The sequence below is a fragment of the Typopeltis vanoorti genome, chromosome 1 (genome assembly GCF_054136105.1).
Source record: "Typopeltis vanoorti isolate ZY-2024b chromosome 1, IOZ_Tvanoo_1.0, whole genome shotgun sequence".
NCBI classification, from domain to species: domain Eukaryota; kingdom Metazoa; phylum Arthropoda; class Arachnida; order Uropygi; family Thelyphonidae; genus Typopeltis; species Typopeltis vanoorti.
In genome coordinates this window covers 120,297,487-120,318,001 of record NC_143549.1, presented here as the reverse complement: position 1 = coordinate 120,318,001, position 20,515 = coordinate 120,297,487, and the positions used below count along the sequence as shown (strand labels likewise).

Here is a 20,515-nt window from a genome sequence, read left to right as displayed (position 1 = left end):
TTTCTGTCAAGACTAAAATATATTGATATGCAGAAATAGGAATGTTATGGTTGACAGCAGTGACATATTTTATTGAAATTGTCACACTGAAAAAAAAGGCACCTAACCAAATTTGCCAAGGCCTCCAGTAATCAATCTGTACTGTTATTGATATGTACTTCTTTTCTAGCCAATAAGAATACAGTTTGGTCAACTAATTCCCAAATTGCCAGCCCATCCTCGTAAGTTCAGTATCCAGGTAGATACCTAACAGGAGTACCATGAGAAGGTGAGGTTTGGATATTATGTCAGTTGTCCTGGTTGGTTCTCTGCATTCCTTTAAAGGCTATGTGGAGGTCTCCTCTCAGTTATACAGCTTTAACCCTTAAGCACCCAAAAAGCCTGAATGGCAATGAAATGGAGGTGGCTGAAAAACTGGTTAAGTACAAGATTCACATAATAAGGGTGACTGAAATAAAAAAAGACAAAAACTGGGGTTACCTTTCTAAGCAATAAATACAAAATGCTATATTCAGGCAATAACAATCAGGGAAAAGGAGGAGTAGCTATAGTATTTAACACTAAATACGAGTCTGATCTTCTTGAATGGCAGGCAGTATCATGTAGAGCTATGTGTACAAATATCAGAATGGGAAACTAGACAATCAGACTTATTTGTGCCTATGGTTTCACAGAAGGTTTTACAAAAGATAGAAGTGGATAAAGTTTTTGAGGATTTAGAGAAAGCTGGTCCTTGTTGAGGATCTAAATAGCACAGTAGGAAATGATTGTCAGACATACAAAAATACTTTGGGAAAATTTGGAGAAAAGAGCAAAGCTAATAATAATGGCAAATACGTGTTGGATTTCTGCTCAGGACATGGACTAGTTATTATTAATACTGTATAATGTTCCAACATTATGCAGTATTAGTTATACAGTATTCTAACATAAATTCACACGGAGATTAGAAGCAAGGAATAAGAAAAGTCTCATTGGCTATGTTGTTATTGATAGTGATGTTTTGTCACTGGGCAGGACACGAGTGCACAGAATATTTGAAATTGGAAGTGATCACCATTTAATCTTGAGCAGGATGAAATTGAATTTCATATCGAAAAGAAGAACATGTAAGAAAGTTTTAAAGCGAATAAAAGTTAAGCCGCTCTCAAATGTGAACTGTAGACTAAAATACACAAACATTATTCAAGAAAAAATGAAAAGGTTTGAGAACAGGAACCAATCTTGGAGATTCAGGGACAAGCCCTGAAGAAAACGTTGATTGATTCAGCCAGAGAGGCATGTGGTGAAGTTATCTGCAAGGATAGAAAAATCAGAAACCATATTGAAAGTTCCAGGTGAATAAGTCATCTTGTGATCTTCGAGAATAGAGAGAGACAAATGTAAGAAAGCTGAACACTGTGTAAAAGTAGCTAAACAAAAGCCATGGGAAGATTTTGGCAAGAACATAGAAAATAAACATCAGGAAGGTGGCAAAATGTTCTGGAGGCTGTTGAAAAACCTTAGAAATGGAGGAAAGGGTGTAGTAAAAGAAATTAGAGATGATATAGGTGACTTGAAAACTGGCGTCTGTTCAGTCAATGCATCAAACAGTGATACATATGTTAGCTGTTTTAAGAGAACATGTATAGTAGACATTATTACAAATTAAATAACACATAATTGGCACATTTAAAAATTACTACATTTATTAACTTCTATATATTTTGACAGGAGTTATCATGTCCTCCTTAAAGGAGAATTAACAGCCATCAAACCATTTCTAAGGATAAATCCCCCCGTCCCTCTCTCTCTCACATTCTACGGCGTTTGAGCACTCATTATCATCATCAAATTCCTACCATGTACCCTCAAGGGGTGTACAGGATATGATAGTACTACATGAAAAAAATTATATTATTACTAACTTCCTATCTACAATTTTCCTCCAAATCAGTCTGTTACTTGTCAAGACTCCAACATTATCAGATCTTATATTTCTATCGTCTAAGGCACTTTGTACCGTATCACTCCACCTATATCTTGGTCTTCCTCTGGATCGTTTTGTTGCCAACCTGGCAGAGTACACTTGTTTTGCTAATCTTTCTTCGCCCATTCTGTTTAAGTGACCATACCAGTACTACATGAAAAAAATTATATCATTACTAACTTCCTATCTACAATTTGGCAGAGTACACTTGTTTTGCTAATCTTTCTTTGCCCATTCTGTTTAAGTGACCATACCAGTACTACATGAAAAAAAATTATATCATTACTAACTTCCTATCTACAATTTTCCTCCAAATCAGTCTGTTACTTGTCAAGACTCCAACATTATCAGATCTTATATTTCTATCGTCTAAGGCACTTTGTACCGTATCAATCCACCTATATTTTGGTCTTCCTCTGGATCGTTTTGTTGCCAACCTGGCAGAGTACACTTGTTTTGCTAATCTTTCTTCGCCATTCTGTTTAAGTGACCATACCACCTGAGATTAGCTCTGCTAGTGCATTCCTGGATGCTGACAATGTCAAGTTCTTTCCTAATATCGTTCTTTTCCTAATATCATATCGTTTTTAATATGATATTGCCATTGATAGCATCTTTTCATGCCTCTAATCTTTCTCAGGACTCTCATATCTGCGGTCTCTAGTCTTTGGTCAAGTGTTTTACTTCTGACCCAGCTCTCAGATTCATAAGTTAAAACTGGTTTGAACACAGCTAATTTACTAATTAGCTGTATACAAGACAATTTATTGTTTTGACTAATTTCTTTCATATTCCATATGAATTTATTCAATTGACATCCCACCATACCAGCTTTGCTGATTCTGTTGTCTATTTCTATATTTAATTTACCATCTTCACTAAAAATCGTGCCTAAGTAACTGAAATGTTTTATTGTTCCACACGTTCTCCATTCACAACACAGTTGACATTTTCAATGATTCTGGCTATTTTCATTGTTTTTTGTCTTTTTATTGCTGACCTTCATACCATATCTATTACAACAGTTATTCAATTTAGTCAGGGAATCTTGCAGACTTGTAGTGGATTTATTTAGTAGTATAACATCGTCCGCATAAAGCAAAGAGCTGACATTATCATCTCCAATTTTGATATCAATTTTAATACCACTTTCCTTCATAATGTGATCCATATAGATAATGAATAAGAGAGGGAATAATGTACATTCTTGTCTCACACCAGATTTAACATTAAACCATCTTCCTCTACTTCCCTCAATTCTAACTACTGGCTTACAATTCAAATACAGACTAAGTATTGCTTGATATAATGCCCCATTGACACCATATAACTGTAGCGTATTGAATAGCTTCTCTCTTGGCACCTTATCATATGCCTTTTCCAAATCGACAGAACTTAAATATAGATCTCTGTTATATTCCCATGCTTTCTCGACTATTTGTCGTAAAGTGAAGATGACACTTTACGACATGTTTGGCCTGAATCCATCTTGTTCTTCACCAAGCTTTTCTTCCAGAATTCTTCTCAAGTATACTTGCATAAATCTTGCCAGGAACACTCAGTAGGGAAATACCTCTGTAATTCTCACATTCGGTTTTATTTCCCTTTTTATATATGGGTACTATGAGAGCTCTACTCCAATCATCGGGAATTCTTCCCTCTGTCCAGGCTTTCTAAACTGTGCAGTGCAGCCACTGTAAGACTTTTATGCCACCATACTTCAGCATTTCTGGTCGAATATCATCTACTCCTGCTGCCTTTCCACATTTCATGCCTTTGATGGCTTTTTCTACTTCAAGTATGGATATGTATTCCTGACTGCATGCCTGGTCAGTGTTTTATATCACTGTGCTGTGATCACTGCTTGTTTCATTTAGTAAATTTTCAAAGTAATTATGCCATACTTCAAGGATATCTTTTTCTCTTGTTTTTGTGTCACCTTTATCATCTCTAACTCCTTTTACACCACTCTTTCCTCCATTCTTAATCTTCTTCTACAACCGTGAGAATATTTTGCCACCTTCTTGATATTTATTTTCTATATTCTTGCCAAAGTCCTCCCATGACTTTTGTTGTTTAACTAGTTTTACACAGTGTTTAGCATTCTTGCATTTGTCTCTGTATTCTCTAAGAGCACAAACTGACTTATTTCCCAGGAACTTTTGGTTGGTTTCTTCTTTTCCTTCACTGCCTCTTTAACTTCCTGTGTCCACCAAGGAGTTCTAATTTTTCTATCCTTGCAGACAACTTCACCGCATGCCTCTCTAGCTGAATCAATCAGGGCTTTCTTCAAGGCTTGCCACTGAATCTCCAAGGTTTGATTCCTGTTCTCATACTCTTTCATTTATTCTTCAATAATCTTTGTGTATTTTAGTCTACAGTTTACACCTGAGAGCTGCTCAACTTTTATTCGCTTTAAAACTTTCTTACATGTTATTCTTTTCAATATGAATTCAATTTTATCCTACTCAAGACTAAATAGTGATCACTTCCAATTTCAAATCCTCTGTACACTCTGGTGTCCTGCGCCATGGAGAAAACATCACTATCAACAATAACATAGTGAATGAGACTTTTCTTATTACTTGCCTCTTCTCTCCATGTGAATTTGTGCACATTTTTATGTTGGAACATGGTGTTAGTAATAACCAGTCCATGTCCTGAGCAGAAATCCAACAAATATTTGCCATTATTATTAGCTTTGCTATTTTCTCCAAATTTTCCCAAAATATTTTTGTATGTCTCACAATCATTTCTTACTCTTCTATTGAGATCCCCAACAAGGACCATCTTTTCCTTTTTCATTGTGTCAGTTGCTTCTTCTAAAGCATCAAAAAATTCCTCCATTTTTACCTTAGTAGAACCTTCTGTGGGATTATAGGCACAAATAAATCTCATTGTCCAGTTCCTCATTCTGATATTTGCCCACATCACTCTACTTGAGACTGCCTGCCTTTCAAGAAGGTTAGCGTCATATTTAGTGTTGAATACTATGGCTACTCCTTCTTTTCCTTGATTGTCATTGCCTGAATATAACATTTTGTATTTATTGCTGAGAAAGATCTCACCAGTTTTTGTCTTTTTTGTTTCAGTCAGCCCTATTTATGTCGATCTGGTACTTATGTAATTCCTCAGCAATTCCTCAGCTAGCTCCATTTCTTTGCCATTCAGGCTTCTTATGTTTATAGTATCAATCTTTAACTCTGGTGATGTTTTTTGTTGGGGGGTGTTTTCAGATTTCTTCCAGTAGCTGACTTTTTGTTGTTCGCCCTGATTCCCTGGCGAAAACAATGGTAGCCTTGTTTAACCAGCGACGCCCCAGCCGGCATGAAATATTGTCATGTTGTACCATCATTTTTTATTTTGGTTTAACCAATAAGAATACAATTTGTTTGGCTAAATCCCAAATTGCCAGCCCACCCTTGTTCGTTCAGTATCCAAGTAAATATCCAACAGGGTGCACCACGAGAAGGTGAGGATTGAGCATCAGTTTAGAAGCTCTGGTTGGTTCTCTGCATTCCTTTAAAGGCTATGTGGAGGTCTCCACTCAGTTATACAGGTTTGACCCTTAAGAACCCCTCGTTTGAGCACTATTCTGCTGAAATAAAAAATCAGGATCATATCAAATTGTTTGAATCTGAATAAGTCCAGTACACTATACTAAATTTACTATACCAGTGACCAAGATGTCACACTCAGATTTCAATTTGACCATCCGTTCCTTAAAATTTGCAAAACTATTACTCCATTATATATTTTACAGTTCTGACCTCATGAATATCTCAAATATCTTTGAAGTATTCATAGTTAATGTTTATAGTCGTTTTTTTTTAAATTTTTACTTTATCTATAAAACATTCATTAAAAAAATCAGGTAACGCCTTTTTTTTATTCCCTTATAAGGAGTAGGCGAGGCCTTTATATCTTATCTAGCTTTTGGAGACTGAATGGACAGTTCAGTTTCCACCAGTAGCCAATCAGAGATTGCTGGCCCATGTCTATCACTAATTATAGGCAGCCACCGATGAAGCGGCTGGCAAACAAGTGCTGCCATCTCTTGGTACGTAACCATAGCATATGTTACTGTCTGAAATAATGTGGGCACTATGGTCTATTTTCTTGAGTTTACGCAACGAAAAACCCAAGTTTCTGGGAGGAAAAAACCTGCTTGCCCATGCTAGAGATTGACTAACTTGGGAACCAGTCGAAAATAGGCTTAGAAAAAGTTCCTCCAGTCGGTGACTAGACTTGAACCTAAGTCTAATTTTGAGCGACCAAGCACAGAGGATGCAAGCGGCATTTCCACCGAGCTACACAGGCCTATTAAATACACACACTCTCTCTCTCTCAATGGACAAAACATTCAAGATACCTACCTAATAATGTGTCAGTCCTGTACTTTCCGAGATATTGACTCCACCAGATGCCAGAGAGCTGGAGGTAATTCCAACATGCCTGTTGCACCATTGTCAACAACTGCATCTTAGTCATCAACCCTAAATTCATGTATCCGATATTTCACTCTATGGCATTCCAGAGCGATCGGATTTAAATCCAGGGGACTTTGAGGACCACTGGATGGTCCGAAACTCAGATGAGTGTTCCTTGAGCCATTCCTGGGTGGTTGCAGCTCAGTGGGGTAGTGTTTTGTTCTGCTGAAGCAGACTATTGACTGCAGGATGTGCAACGGACACAAAAGTGTACAGTATGGGTGATCGGCCAGCACATTCTGTTCTGATTTCCTTAAATGATTTGAAGCATTTAAGGACCTCACCAGACACACTGGACCTAATGTGTCACATGAGAAGGTTCCTAAACAATCACAGAGCCACCACTACCTTGAACAGAGCTGACTTAGCAAGATGGGGCCATGGCCTTATGCTGTTGATGCCACACCTGAACCCTCTCATCAGCTCAGTACAACTAATAATGGAATTCATCAGCCCACATGACTCGGGTCCACTGTAGAGGTCCAGTTTTGATGGTCCTAATACCAGGCAAGGTGCAATGCATGATGACAAGCTGTCAACAGTGGCTCCCGTAGTGTGTGCTATGCATGGTACACCATACTGTTCACTCGCTTATGCCGCTTGGACCTCTGGCATTGAAACTGGGTGTGATTTGTGTCTGTATGAACCTGGACAGTCCACTTTGACCTTGGTCATCAGTGGCATGTTGTCAGTCACCACTTGCTTGCTGGGTGCTGGTACATCCATTGATGGTATACTCGCAGTTGACTTTTGATACAGTTGTCCTCTAGAACCCTAGCATTTTGTCACTGAGGAATTGTTTTATTATCTGTGTTATTTTATTATCCTGATCATTTGGTATGTATTTTCAAAATATATTTGGAATTTCTTGATTTGCTTGTATTATTCATTAGTATGATGAATATAATGAATAATACAATAGTATAATTTTGTATAAAATTATACTATTGTATTATTGTATTATGCTTCTCTGATATTTTTATGTATTAGACAAGCATGATATTTTTAAATTTATTTGTACTTGTCATAATTTTTATTGTAAATTTTTATATTAATAACAAATATATTGTTATACTATGTAAAAAATGAACATCCAATTTTATGCATTATTTAGGAATATTACATGGTGATTCTAGTGAAGAAATAAGACCATTAAGGCCTTGCAGTGACTCAGACACTGGTGAATACTTGTCTGATGGCATGTCCAGTATTGCCACTAGGGGATTAAAAAAGCAAGTAAGTATGCTTTCTGTATGTATATATATATATATATATATGTGTGTATGGTTTTACATAATAGAAGATATGACATCCACTGAGGCAATTAATAACTAGTGTTTTTGAAATGATTAATAGGCTTATAAACAGACAGCTAATCAGGTTAAACATTTGCTGATAGAGCAGAATACCTCATTAGATGGCTATGAAACGGATGTGGAAGATTTAAGAAGCCAACTGATTATGAGAATGTTGACTGAAAATTAAGTTTGCATTATGTTACATCATCATGGAAGCAGTGGAATTATACTAATTACAGTTTCATGCTAAGTCCCAAAATTGCTAGTCCATTTTTTGTTTGATCAAAATCTAGGCAATATTGAGAATTTTCCCCGTGATAAAGGGGTGAATTGGACATTGGGTCAGAAAGCCTCTCTTGTTCACTGCATTCCATACAGACTATGTATAGTTCACATGTCAGTTATCTATATTTGACCCTCAGGTGATTCCAAAAAATATTCCACTTCTTTCAGAAAAGAAGCCCAAAGAAATAGAGCAGCAGTATCATGCCATCATCACATCGAGATGATTGCTGAGACCTGTTTGTGCATGTGCCAAAAGAACATTTTAAAAAGGAAGCTATAGTATTTTAGTCATTAAAGATGGCAGTTGGTATAAAGAAGGAAAAGCCAGTTCTTAGAAATCTAAAGAGCAGAATAGAAACTGTTAACCAGACATACAAATATTTTGAGAAATTTGAAGAAAAAGAGAAAAGCTAATAATGGTAATGGTATGTTATCTGTTGGATTTCTGTTGAGGACATAGACTAACACTATGTTCATACATAACACTGTGCATAAAATCACTTGGAGAGAGCATTCAAGAAATAAATGTGTTATTGATCATGTTATTATTGATAGTAATATCTTCAGAGTAGATTGGTATATGGGAGCATACAGAGAATTTGAAATAGGAAGTTGTCAACGTTTTTGTAATTGAGGGAGGCTTCTAGTGATGTATGGGCCTTTTCCATTTTTCTGTCCTTTTCTTCCCATATTCTTTGCTCTACTTTTACCTGAGTCTTATAATTTGCTTTCTTGTTTGACAGATAACATCATTAGGACACACTTTAAATCTGTTTGAAATGTGGTGTGACCCATGGACATCCAGGAAAGGGGAGGGAATAATAATCTTACACTGCTCTGACCCCTTTTTAGGCAAGATTGGCAGTCCTAAATGGTCCATCCAGCATTTGGCCAGCGGGTTTACCTTCAAGGGTCATTGGTGTTGCAGAAATTCAGAACATAGTTTTGAATATAGGCTAACTTTTTGCATTTCTGGCATAGCAACTGGGATACCCTTGACATTCCACTTCTGAGCAGATATATTACTTACCAAATAGTGTCACTATCCATGTGTGGCTGGTGGGAATCTCTGGTGCCAAAATAAAAATCCCTTGAAGCACAAATTATTTGTTCCCAAATTTTCAGGGATCTTCACAAGGTTCTAACCAAGTACAAGAAGGTCTCATTTTGATATTGATATTGACTATTTTTCATCACTTCACTCCTTGAATATGATGTTCTTGACACTTTTGCATTAACAATTCCTGCATGTGAATGCTTTATCTTCTCTGCATTGGTTACTGTTGTTGAAAGTAGAAGGTATTAACTTAATGCTTTACACCCATCAGAGGAATTCAAGCTAATCCTAGCAAGAACAAGATTATGGTTCTCAAAGGAAATATAGATAAGGAAGATAGGGAAACTTACGTACTTTACTGGAGAAAGAATTGAAATCAGCAAGTTCAAATATCTGGGCTCCATTTAATGTGAAGAACTGCTGTTCAGAAGACATCAGAAGAAGACTAGGAATGGTTAAAACAACAGCCAGAGACTTCTCTAAAATCTGGAAAGATAGATCTATCTCCACAAGAAGAAAGTTGAGGATTCTGGATGCAGCTGTTTTTCTAATAGCGACTAATGGATGTGAGACTTAGTACCTAAAGAAGTCCAACAGGAAAAGGTTAGTTGCGTTTGAGATGTGGTGTTATTACCAGGAGACTGTTGAGGATGTCATATACTGAAAAGTAGTTGAATGGTTGGGTGCGAGAAATGATCAACAAAACTTTAAGACTCCTTAAAGATATTGACAAAAGAAAACTGAAATACTTTGAATGCATCGAAAGAGAAACTGGAGTGACTGATCTTCGGAGAGTTGAAACCCTCAGAAAAGCATATGACAGGACCACCTGGCAAGGACTTGTGTGGAACATACATCAGAAATGTATGTATCTGATGTCCAATGAGCAGATGGATGGATGAGCATGATACTTTTCTTCCATCTGATTCTGTGCAAGGTAATCAAGGAATGTTTTGCTAGACCTGAATGATCATAGTTATGGTGGCAGATGTATTTTTTGTGTTTTTCTAGGTGGATGTTAGTAGATCTCCCAGTCTGACCACAATATGATAAATTGCAAGAACAAGAAACCTTCTTAACATCTGGATTACAGAGGGAGGAAGTGGGTTCTTTGGAGAAGTGATGCTTCATATGGGATTTGAAACCAGTGCAGAGATCATATTTCTTTAAAGTGCTGGTTATTTTTTTCTGGAGTGCCCTGTATATAGGAAATAATAATGGCATTTACTGTAGTCTTTATGTTGAGAGGGTGGTGTGAGGAGGTGGAAAGGATAGATAATTTTTAAATCTTTTTTTGGCATTGTAGCCATAGGATAATGAAGACAAGTTCTGTGGTAAGAGAAGCTTATTTGTTGAGAAGGGGGGGGGGGTAGAAGAGTTTGTATGTATCTACCTGTGCGGGTGGGTTTTCTATGAACAGAAAGAAAGGGTACCATTTGGCAGATGTGTGATTAGCGTATCTAAAGAAGGCAAGTTGTTATCTTCTTTTTCAAAAGTGTGTGTCTGAGCCATGTTGCCAAATAGAGGGTTTGAGACTGGCAGTATCAAGACCATGTTTGGCAGTTGGTAGGTGAAAAGCTATAGGTAAGAGTACAGAACCCTGGGGGGAATACTTCAGCATTAAAGAAAATTGAGAGGAGGCCACTTACCATTATATTCGTCGATGACTAGAGAGGAAGCTAGCAATCCAGTCACAAACAACAGGAGAGAGACCACGATGGTATCTTATTGAAAAGGACTCGTTGCCATGCATGAATGCACTGAAAATATCAAGGGCAACCTTGATATTTCCACATAAGTTTCAACAAATCTTTCCATGTCCTGTGTTCAATGATGGTTAAGGTTGGCATGGAAGTCTATTGTAGAACAAGAATGGCATAGTTCCTATTGGTGATCACTAATTATCTGAGTAGCAAAGTAGTTGGAATGTTAACTTCTCCATCATCAATTTCAAGAGCAGTGGGATGATAGTTTGATGGTTGTCTTTTTATCTCCCTGTTTTAGGGTGGATCAGGCTGGATAAAGGTTTGCTTCAATGCAGCAATATGAATTTGGCATTTCATATAGGTAATACAGGATCTGTGTTAATTCCAAAGCACAAGTTTTGAACACATATGGAAGGATATCATCTGGACTAGCAGACTTATTAGCATCGAGATTAATGAGGATTTCTCTGATGTCCTTCTGCTGTAAAATCAGATGACACATGCAGTTTGTGGTATCACAGGTGATTTACTTTGAGTTCAAGGGGAAAACACTAAAACATCACTTTTTTGGAATTTTCTATCTGTGAGCTTGCTTCCATGCTATAGGATGGTTGTCAGATGAGTATAATGTTATGGAGATGATAAAGAACAGCTGCTATATTCACGAGTACACACAAATGTTCATCTTTTGGGATTTTAGAATATTTAAATTATTTATTATTATTAAAATTCGGTAATGTTGTACTATCATTTGAAATTTTTGTTCAAGCCAACAAGAATAAAATTTGGTGGGCTAAATCCAAAATTGCCAGCCCATCCTCGTCTGTTCAGTATCCTGGTAGATACCTGACAGGGTGCACCACAAGAAGGTGAGGATTGGACATTAGGTCAAAAGCCTTTCCACATTCCTTTGAAGGCTATGTGGAGGTCTCCTCTCAGTTATATAGCTTTGACCCTCAATCAATACTTAGTCTTTATTTGAGTTGTAAGTCAGCAGTTAGAATTGAGGGAAGTAGAGGAAGATGGTTTAATGTTAAATGGTGTGAGACAAGAATGTACATTATCCCCTCTGTTATTTGTTATCTATATGGATCACATTATGAAGGAAAGTGGTATTAAACATGATATCAAAATTGGAGATGATAATGTCAGCTCTTTGCTTTATGCGGACGATGTTATACTACTAAATAAATCCGCTACAAGTCTGCAAGATTCCCTGACTAAATTGAATAACTGTTGTAATAGATATGGTATGAAGGTCAGCAATAAAAAGACAAAGATAATGAAAATAGGCAGAATTATTGAAAATGTCAACTGCGTTGTGAACGGAGAACCTGTGGAACAAGTAAAACATTTCAGCTACTTAGACACGATTTTTAGTAAAGGTAGTAAATTAAATATGGAAATAGACAACAGAATCAACAAAGCCGGTATGGTAGGAAGTCAATTGAATAAATTCATATGGAATAAGACAGAAATTAGTCAGAACACTAAATTAGCTGTATACAAGACAATGTGCAAACCAGTTTTAACTTATAGATCTGAGAGCTGGGTCAGAAGTAAAACACTTGACTAAAGACTAGAGACTGCACATATGCGAGTCCTGAAAAAGATTAGAGGTATGAACAGATGGCATCAATGGTAGTATATTAGGAAAGAACTTCACATTGTCAGCATCCAGGAATGTGTTAGCAGAGCTAATCTCAGGTGGTATGGTCACTTAAACAGAATGGACAAGGAAAGATTAGTAAAACAAGTTCTCTGCCAGGTTGGCAAAAAAACGACCCAGAGGATGACCAAGATATAGGTGGATTGATGCAGTACAAAGTGCCTTAGATGATAGAAATATGATCTGATAATGTTGGTATCTTGACAAGTAACAGACTGATTTGGAGAAAAATTGTAGACAGGAAGTTAGTAATGATGTAAATTTTTCATGCAGTATAGCAGGAATTTGATGATGATGTAATTTAATGCTAAAGGTGTTTTTCACTGTAATTAGAATAGCCTGGATATGAATGAACTAATTTAGAATTTGTATTTTAAATATGAGGAGGAAAATCTTGCAGAAGGCTTGGATGTTTGTAAAAAAAGTTATCTTTGGACATTCTTATTTAGCTTCTTGAGTTATTAATCTCAAGATTGTTCTGTAAAAGCAATTCAACTATGAAGTGCTTATGTTCACAACAATTGCAAAAATAACATTTTGATCTCTTTTTGGTGAAAGTTAAAGCAGTGCATTGAATACTGCAATTTTGTATAGTAATAGGATATTTATTGTGACTGTCATTGCAAGAATTGAGTAACAATAAGCAGCCAGAAGATGGGGGAGGGGTTGTGTGAGTAATGATGCAGTAGTACCAAGAAGCAGATCAGAATTGGACAAAAGTTACGGACAATAGATTTGGCTTGGTAATCAGAAAGTTACTGTATCATTTTAACCTGATACAAGTTTTTTATGCTTTTAGAATCAGTTTTGGTCATTCTCTAATTTGCTTACCATCTTTAGTGTTTAGGCAGAAAAGAAGTATTGATGAGCCAGTTGCAGTACTTGGTTATTGTCTTTAACAGCCTTGGCACACTTCTTGGGGATTTAAAGCTTGTCTTATGGACTGTTCATTGCTAGTAGTTGAATCAGAGGACAGGATATAAAAGTCCAGTCAAGAAAATAAAGAATAGAAATCACAAAGGTCTTCTCACTTGGCATTCTTGTAAAATCCAATAACGTAAAATAAGAGTAATTCTGTGAGTGTTTCTCCATTGAAGAAAAAAAAAATCAGCATTAGTTGTAATCTAAATTGATTAAAGGACAAATGATATATAGCATCGGAATAAGATGTCCTTTGGGAGCCAAAATAATTCTGGTAAGACTTGAAAGAGCCACAACCTTTGACTGATGCAGTGGTATACAGGAGTGAGTGAGTGTGCATGGCAAGTTGTAATGAGCTTGTAAGAACTGCTTTGATCACACTTAATTTTAATGAGCTTACCTCTACTAGTAAATAAGTAACTAAAATTATTCTGATTGTTCAAAGTAAACGTCACTTAATGTATTTCGAATTAAACTTTTATTGCAGTAATTTTTATTAACCCTGTTTCTCTCACTCACGCTTCTGTTTTTTTTTTAAATTTTGTTCTTCTTTTATGCTGTCTCCTCTTGTCTTTTTTAAAATTTTTTTCTTAGTAGATCTTGAAGTGACGCATGGATGCATGCAGCTTGTGAGCCACCCCTGATATATAGCATACTTTGAATGTGCATTTGTGATGAAGAGATCAAGAATATGTTTGTAGAGCAGTTTGGATTATTTAGTATTGTATCACTGATGACTGAATCTTCCTTATCTTCTCTGCCTACCCTGTTAGGAGTTGGATATGAAAAGTAGTAGGAGTCATGAATATTAAAATTTGAGGAGGAAGATTATTTTAATAAAATTTGATAAAATGAGACAAAGTAATTGTGGGAGAACTTTACAGTGAATGGTGAAAATATTAATTTTATTAAACACAGTACCTAGAACAGTTTACTTTACTTCCTTACTATTAAACAAAACAAAAAGGAAAGATATTCTAAGTTTGAATATGTACTCTGATTTGATATGTCATGGCAAATATATGTAGAAGTGAGTGGAAAGGAATGTGATAAGTAATGATCAAAGTGGTCGATGTTGAATTTTTATGGGAAGAGTGGTTTGATGGTGGAAATGGACATTGATTGCAACTAATGCCATATATTATTGTGAGATCTGCTAGGTTTTGGGAGGTATCCCCCCCCCCCCCCCCCCCGCTTGTAATCTATTTTTCTTTGCTTGAGTTTTCATGGTAGTTAATCCATAAAATAATTTTGTCCAACTCCTCTACAGTGTGTATGCTTTCTGAAATATCACCCCTCATAACACTGCTAGATACACTTGTTAAAAGTGGTATCAATATCATTATTAGCTTATCTAACTATAAAGTTAAACAACACACTACACAGGTCTCATTATGCTGCCAGCACAGTGTTTCTTTAAACTGTTTTGCAGAACCCTAAGGTTCTCCTGAGCATGTATACATTTATAACTTATTAGGTGTAGTTTCTGGGTGTTCGAGAACTTTACAGTGAATGGTGAAAATATTAATTTTATTAAACACAGTACCTAGAACAGTTTACTTTACTTCCTTACTTTACTTTATATTAGTATTATGTATCATATGTTTTCTTGATTAAAATCAAGAAAAATTTAGTTCATTGTTATAATTCCTGTAACATAATTTTTTAGGAAAATTTCATAGGGGTTCTCTGATTTTTGGTCACTTCAAAGTATCCAGTAAACAAAGTATTGCTACTATAGTATGCCTACACTTTGTAGTAGGCTAAGGATTTTTTTTTTTGATGTTTTAAAAATTAATTTTACACACACACACACACACACACATATATATATATATATATATATATATATATATATATATTTGGTATTTTGTATTTATTTTTTACATAGTCCAGAAACCCTACTCTAGGGACCAAACATGGAACTTCTCAAACCAGTTCAGGCCTCCAATAAGTGGACATTTTATTTTTTCAGACTAGGATTGATGATGGGTTAAAGAATGCAGAATTACATGCAGTTGCAGTACCTCCAAGCCAATTTAGGCTTCCAAGTAGCAGTAATAGTAGTAGTAGGAATGCCAGCGGCTTAGCAATGTCTACAGTTGTGGGGCAGCCACATACAATCTGTGCTCCTATTCCTTGCACTCCAGCTGCGTCAGCTGATCTCCTTACTGCTTCAGGTAAGTCAGTACAGTGGTATCTCACTAATCCGAACCCTCCAGTAATCCGAATGCGGTTTGAAAGAAAAAAAAAAGTTTTATTTATTACATATTATATTGTGTACTATTATTTTTATTTAATAATTATTATTTTAACTATTATTATTTATTTTATTATTATTACAGTACAGTATAACTACAGTGATACACAAAAAGAGGAAATTCAAAACGTGCATAATTTGGTTAAAAATATAAATCCAGATGTTGAAATTTCACAAACAGATGTTACAGAATGGATTACAGGTAGAACCGAAAGTGAATTCAGAATCAAATCAGATGCTGAAATTATAAATATGACTCTGCAAAATGAATTAGAAGATGATAATGATAAAGAACTCAAAAAAAAAAAAAAAAAAAAAAGTGAAACATGAAGAGGCAGTTGACAGTTTTATATGTATAGAATGGGCTAAGCAGAATGATACGCCATTCCACAAAATTTTATTGCTAATGCAGCTCTGAGAAGAAGCATTCGAAAAAAGTTTAGCTTCCAAGCAGCAGAAGAAAATCAATGACTTTCAAAAAAATAAAAAAACTTTTTTTTTGTATTATTATTATTGTATTATTTTGTGAAACTTTTTTTTTGTGTTATGTACAAGAAAAAAGTGATATTTTTTATGCAAATTAAGTTATGTACTGAGGTATGCAATTTTATAAAATCAGAATCCCCAACAATACAGGTACATGCAAACTAATTTTTTTTACTAAAATAAATTTATGTACTGTATTAATTTTTAAGTTTTACAGTACAGTAGCTTTTTTTTTCCTATCAGTTAATTTATTTACAAAACTATTAGAATCTGATTATTTTTGTCTTAAATGCTAGTTATTGTGTCTCTTGGGGGGAAATTCGCTAATCCGAACTTTTTGCTAATCTGAACGAGCACGGTTTTTATTAGTTCAGATTAGTGAGATACTACTGTATTATATGTATTTCATCATATTGTAAGATAAATCCTCAGGATACTGTATGGGTTTAGTATGTTTAATATATTAGCAATGTTTTTTTCAAATAGTCTGACAAAGGTAACCTGATTTTGAATAAAAATTACCTGTTACTTGTAACCTGTATTAATCTTCTATATATCCATCTTGATTCTGAATTTTCCCAATATTGAACCCAGATCATCATTAATCAAAATGATTTCTATTCTGAAATCATTTTGGATCGGAAAAATGTTTGGATATGACATCTGAACCCATCTCTTGTTCTTTTATTAATCTGCATCATCATTAAAGTAATCCACATGTGATTCTTTATGGGAACAAATAAATAATTTGTAGCTTAGTCCAAATTATAGACTGGATATGGGATGATTGTCCGATCACATTTGGAAGTATGTGGAATTTCATAGTCTGATCAATATACAAACCTGCATGATATCATACTAATGATTTCAGGTTAGCTTCTTTTTTTTGTCGTCAGGTTTTATTTCATGTTTTCTATTTGTACTTATCCTAGTCTCACCAGAAATTAAAACTGTCAAAATACATATCTTCTCTATGCAAATAGTTTTTTTAATTGACTTTCCAAGTCCCTTGGTAAATTTGATACAGGAGATTATTTTACTTCAATTCTTGGCATTTGATACTTAAGTTTTGACTGATAGTGATAAACTGAAGCTACATCACTAGTAGTAGTAGTACCTTTTCAAAATGAGGAAGGCTATTTGTACTAAACATCTTAAAAGTTCAAGATTTTTAATCTATGATATTACTAATATCTTTTATCTCTTTCTCTTTTGTAAGTAATCTTCACTTAAATAATGAAGACATCTAGATACTAAAATTTTTTTTAGGCAGTGTACTCTTGATGAATTCATCAAGACCGCTGTGTTGTCCAGTACTCTGATTTCTTCTTCTAATGTATGTTTTCCAATTTTTAGCTCATGAATATATCTGATGTTACTGATATTGGTAATTTTATTGTACAATACTTTTTGAATTCAACAGGCTTTTCTGTTCCTGATTTAACTAGGATCTCAGTGATAGTTTGTTGCTGCATGCAGATATTTGGGTTAGTCATTTGTAAATGCACCTCTATAGCTCAGTTGGTTTCAATGATGCCCTTTGGTTGGAAAGATCTGGGTTTGAATCCTATCTAGGATGTGACATATCTTTTATCATTACTTTTCACTTGAAGATAAGGTAGTCAATGTCATTGACTACCTTATCTTCACCACCCTATCAGAGCACTAGCAGAGAAAAAAATTAAATTTGATCTTTGTTTTATAAAAAAAGAAGGAAGAAACAGGATCGCGTTTCAAATGAAAGTTACCTTACAAAATCCTGTTATCCCTACTATCTCCAGTTAATTATTTGAAAAGGCTAGTACTGATTTGAGACCAGTGTTTAACTTAATTCAAGAAATTTTGAAACAATGACCGTGATCCCAAAGGACAAAACATGTGGCTTCAAATGAAATATTCAAATGTCATAAGACATAAGTGGAATTCAAAAGAAGTAATTGAGTCGCCACTTTTGAATAAGTGCAGCATGCCACTCGGGGTGTACTAAGAATAAGTTCTTGGAAGAACAGGTTTCTATTCATTGGGAAAGCATCCGTGTTCACAATTTCACTAGCATTCCTCTTGGTTGCTTCTCTGTTGTTCTAGTAAGTTTTTGGTGCTAATTTAGAGTAATTCTTTAATATTACAGTATTTCAACAGAATGTCCTTAAATATTTTAGCTGAAATTAGAAATGACAAGGCATAGCAGATAGGTAATTTAACTGATCATATATTATCTACAGTAATCGTATACAAATTTATTCAGTAAATATATGTTCACAAGTCTATCATGCACATACAAATTAGTAATAATAGTTTTTGCTCTCACACTGTCATTCACTTTAAGGTGAATAAAAAAAAGTTGAGACCAACAAAATAATGAAATAATCACATAATGAAAAAACATGAACCAAGAATGATATCACTGTTCTCTCTCTCTCTCACAACACTGTTTAATTTCTCTGTGAGTAGACGGGTTACAGTAGACAAATCCATATATTGAAAATGAAGCCAAATGTTAAATTAAGCAAGTCTACCTTCCAATAGTAGTAGTAGTGGAGAGAATAATCACCTACAGAAGCATTTAAACTATCCTTAATTCATCTTTGTGGTATGATGATGATTGATAATCTTTGTACAACATAACATTACAATTCATTTAAATCAGTTATTTCTATTCCAGTCACTAAGCCAAAAAATGAAATAATTTTCTGCTTCTATTAATTGATGGAGAAGTACTTTTGAAAATGTGGACTTGTAAGTTGTTGTTATTTAACTGTATGTCTAATAACAGCTGTGAGTATTTACATCATCATCATCATCAAATTCCTGCCGGGTACCCTCAAGGAGTGTACAAAATATGATAGTACTACATGAAAAATTTACATCATTACTAACTTTCTATCTACAATTTTCCTCCAGTTCAGAGTGGACATGTTCCATACTGAAATGCCTCTGCATAGTTTTCTTTAAGTAGTGTATGTTAATTCCTTAACTACGTCCTTAGGAAATTTGTAATTTTTGCCAAAAATCTATTGCAATTTAATATCTATGAAATTTACAACACATTTGTTGTGTAATATAATTTAGTATGATGGCAATAAACAGCCTCTGTAGCTCAGTCACTATACGAAGTCCTTTGGTCAGAAAAACCTGAGTTCGATTCCTGTCCAAGATGTGAGGAACTTTTATCTGGTTTCTTTCAACTAAAGGAGAGTTAGCCTGTTTTACATGGAGGTAAAACAGGCCAACTGGTGGGTTTTTTTCAACCAGGAAACTCAGTTTTTTTTTTTTTTTGTATCCCACAACAGGCAAACTGGCCTCGTGAATACAGACATCCCCCCCCCCCCTCCACGCCTACCAGACAGTGACAAGCCGGTTGGGGTTTCCCATAGTTGCATAAACATAATGGACCCTGCACTGAGTGGGATAACAGCACTATAAAGAGGAAGATGAGTATGTTGGTAATAAATTTATGTCCAAATTGGCTGTAGTCATGAAATTTTTTCATCATTATCAAATTTCTGCCATGTACCCACAACAGGTGTACAGGATATGATAGTACTACATGAAAAATTTACATCATTACTAACTTCCTATCTACAATTTTCCTCCAAATCAGTCTGTTACTTGTCAAGTCTCCAACATTATCGGATCTTATATTTCTATCGTGTAAGGCACTTTGTACAGTATCAATCCACCTATATCTTGGTGTTCCTCTGGGTCGTTTTCCTGCCAACCTGGCAGAGAACACTTGTTTTGCTAATCTTTCCTTGCCCATTCTATTTAAGTGACCATACCACCTGAGATAAGCTCTGCTAATGCATCGCTGGATGCTGATAATGTCAAGTTCTTTGCTAATATCCTCGTTTTTAATATGATATTGCCATTGATGCCATCTGTTCATGCCTCTAATCTTTCTCAGGACTTGCATATCTGTGGTCGCTAGTCTTTGAAGTGTTTTACTTCTGACCCAGCTCTCAGATCCATAAGTTAAAACTGGTTTGCACATTGTCTTGTATACAGCTAATTTAGTGTTTTGACTAATTTCTCTCTTGTTGGATATGAAATTATTCAGTTGACTTCCTACAATACCAACTTTGTTGATTCTATTGTCTATTTCCATATTTAATTTACTACCTTTACTAAAAATCGTTTATAAGTAGCTGAAATGTTTTACTTGTTCCACAGGTTCTCCGTTCACAATGCAGTTGACAATATCAATGATTCTGCCTATTTTCATTGTCTTTGTCTTTTTATTGCTGACCTTCATACCATATCTATTACAACAGTTATTCAATTTAGTCAGGGAATCTTGCAGACTTGTAGTGGATTTATTTAGTAGTATAACATCGTCCGCATAAAGCAAAGAGCTGACATTATCATCTCCAATTT

The 20,515-nt window shown here is 35.1% G+C and overlaps 1 protein-coding gene across 1 annotated transcript in view; it reads left to right on the top strand.

The window, feature by feature from the left end:
* The window catches only part of LOC150110362 (uncharacterized), a 259,624-nt gene that overhangs the window by 211,791 nt on the left and 27,318 nt on the right, over positions 1 to 20,515 (top strand). Inside the window, exons 11-12 of the mRNA XM_090399055.1 lie at positions 7,574 to 7,695; positions 15,371 to 15,575. Coding sequence (XP_090255181.1) covers positions 7,574 to 7,695; positions 15,371 to 15,575 — 327 coding nt within the window. The remainder of the gene's footprint in view (positions 1 to 7,573; positions 7,696 to 15,370; positions 15,576 to 20,515) is intronic.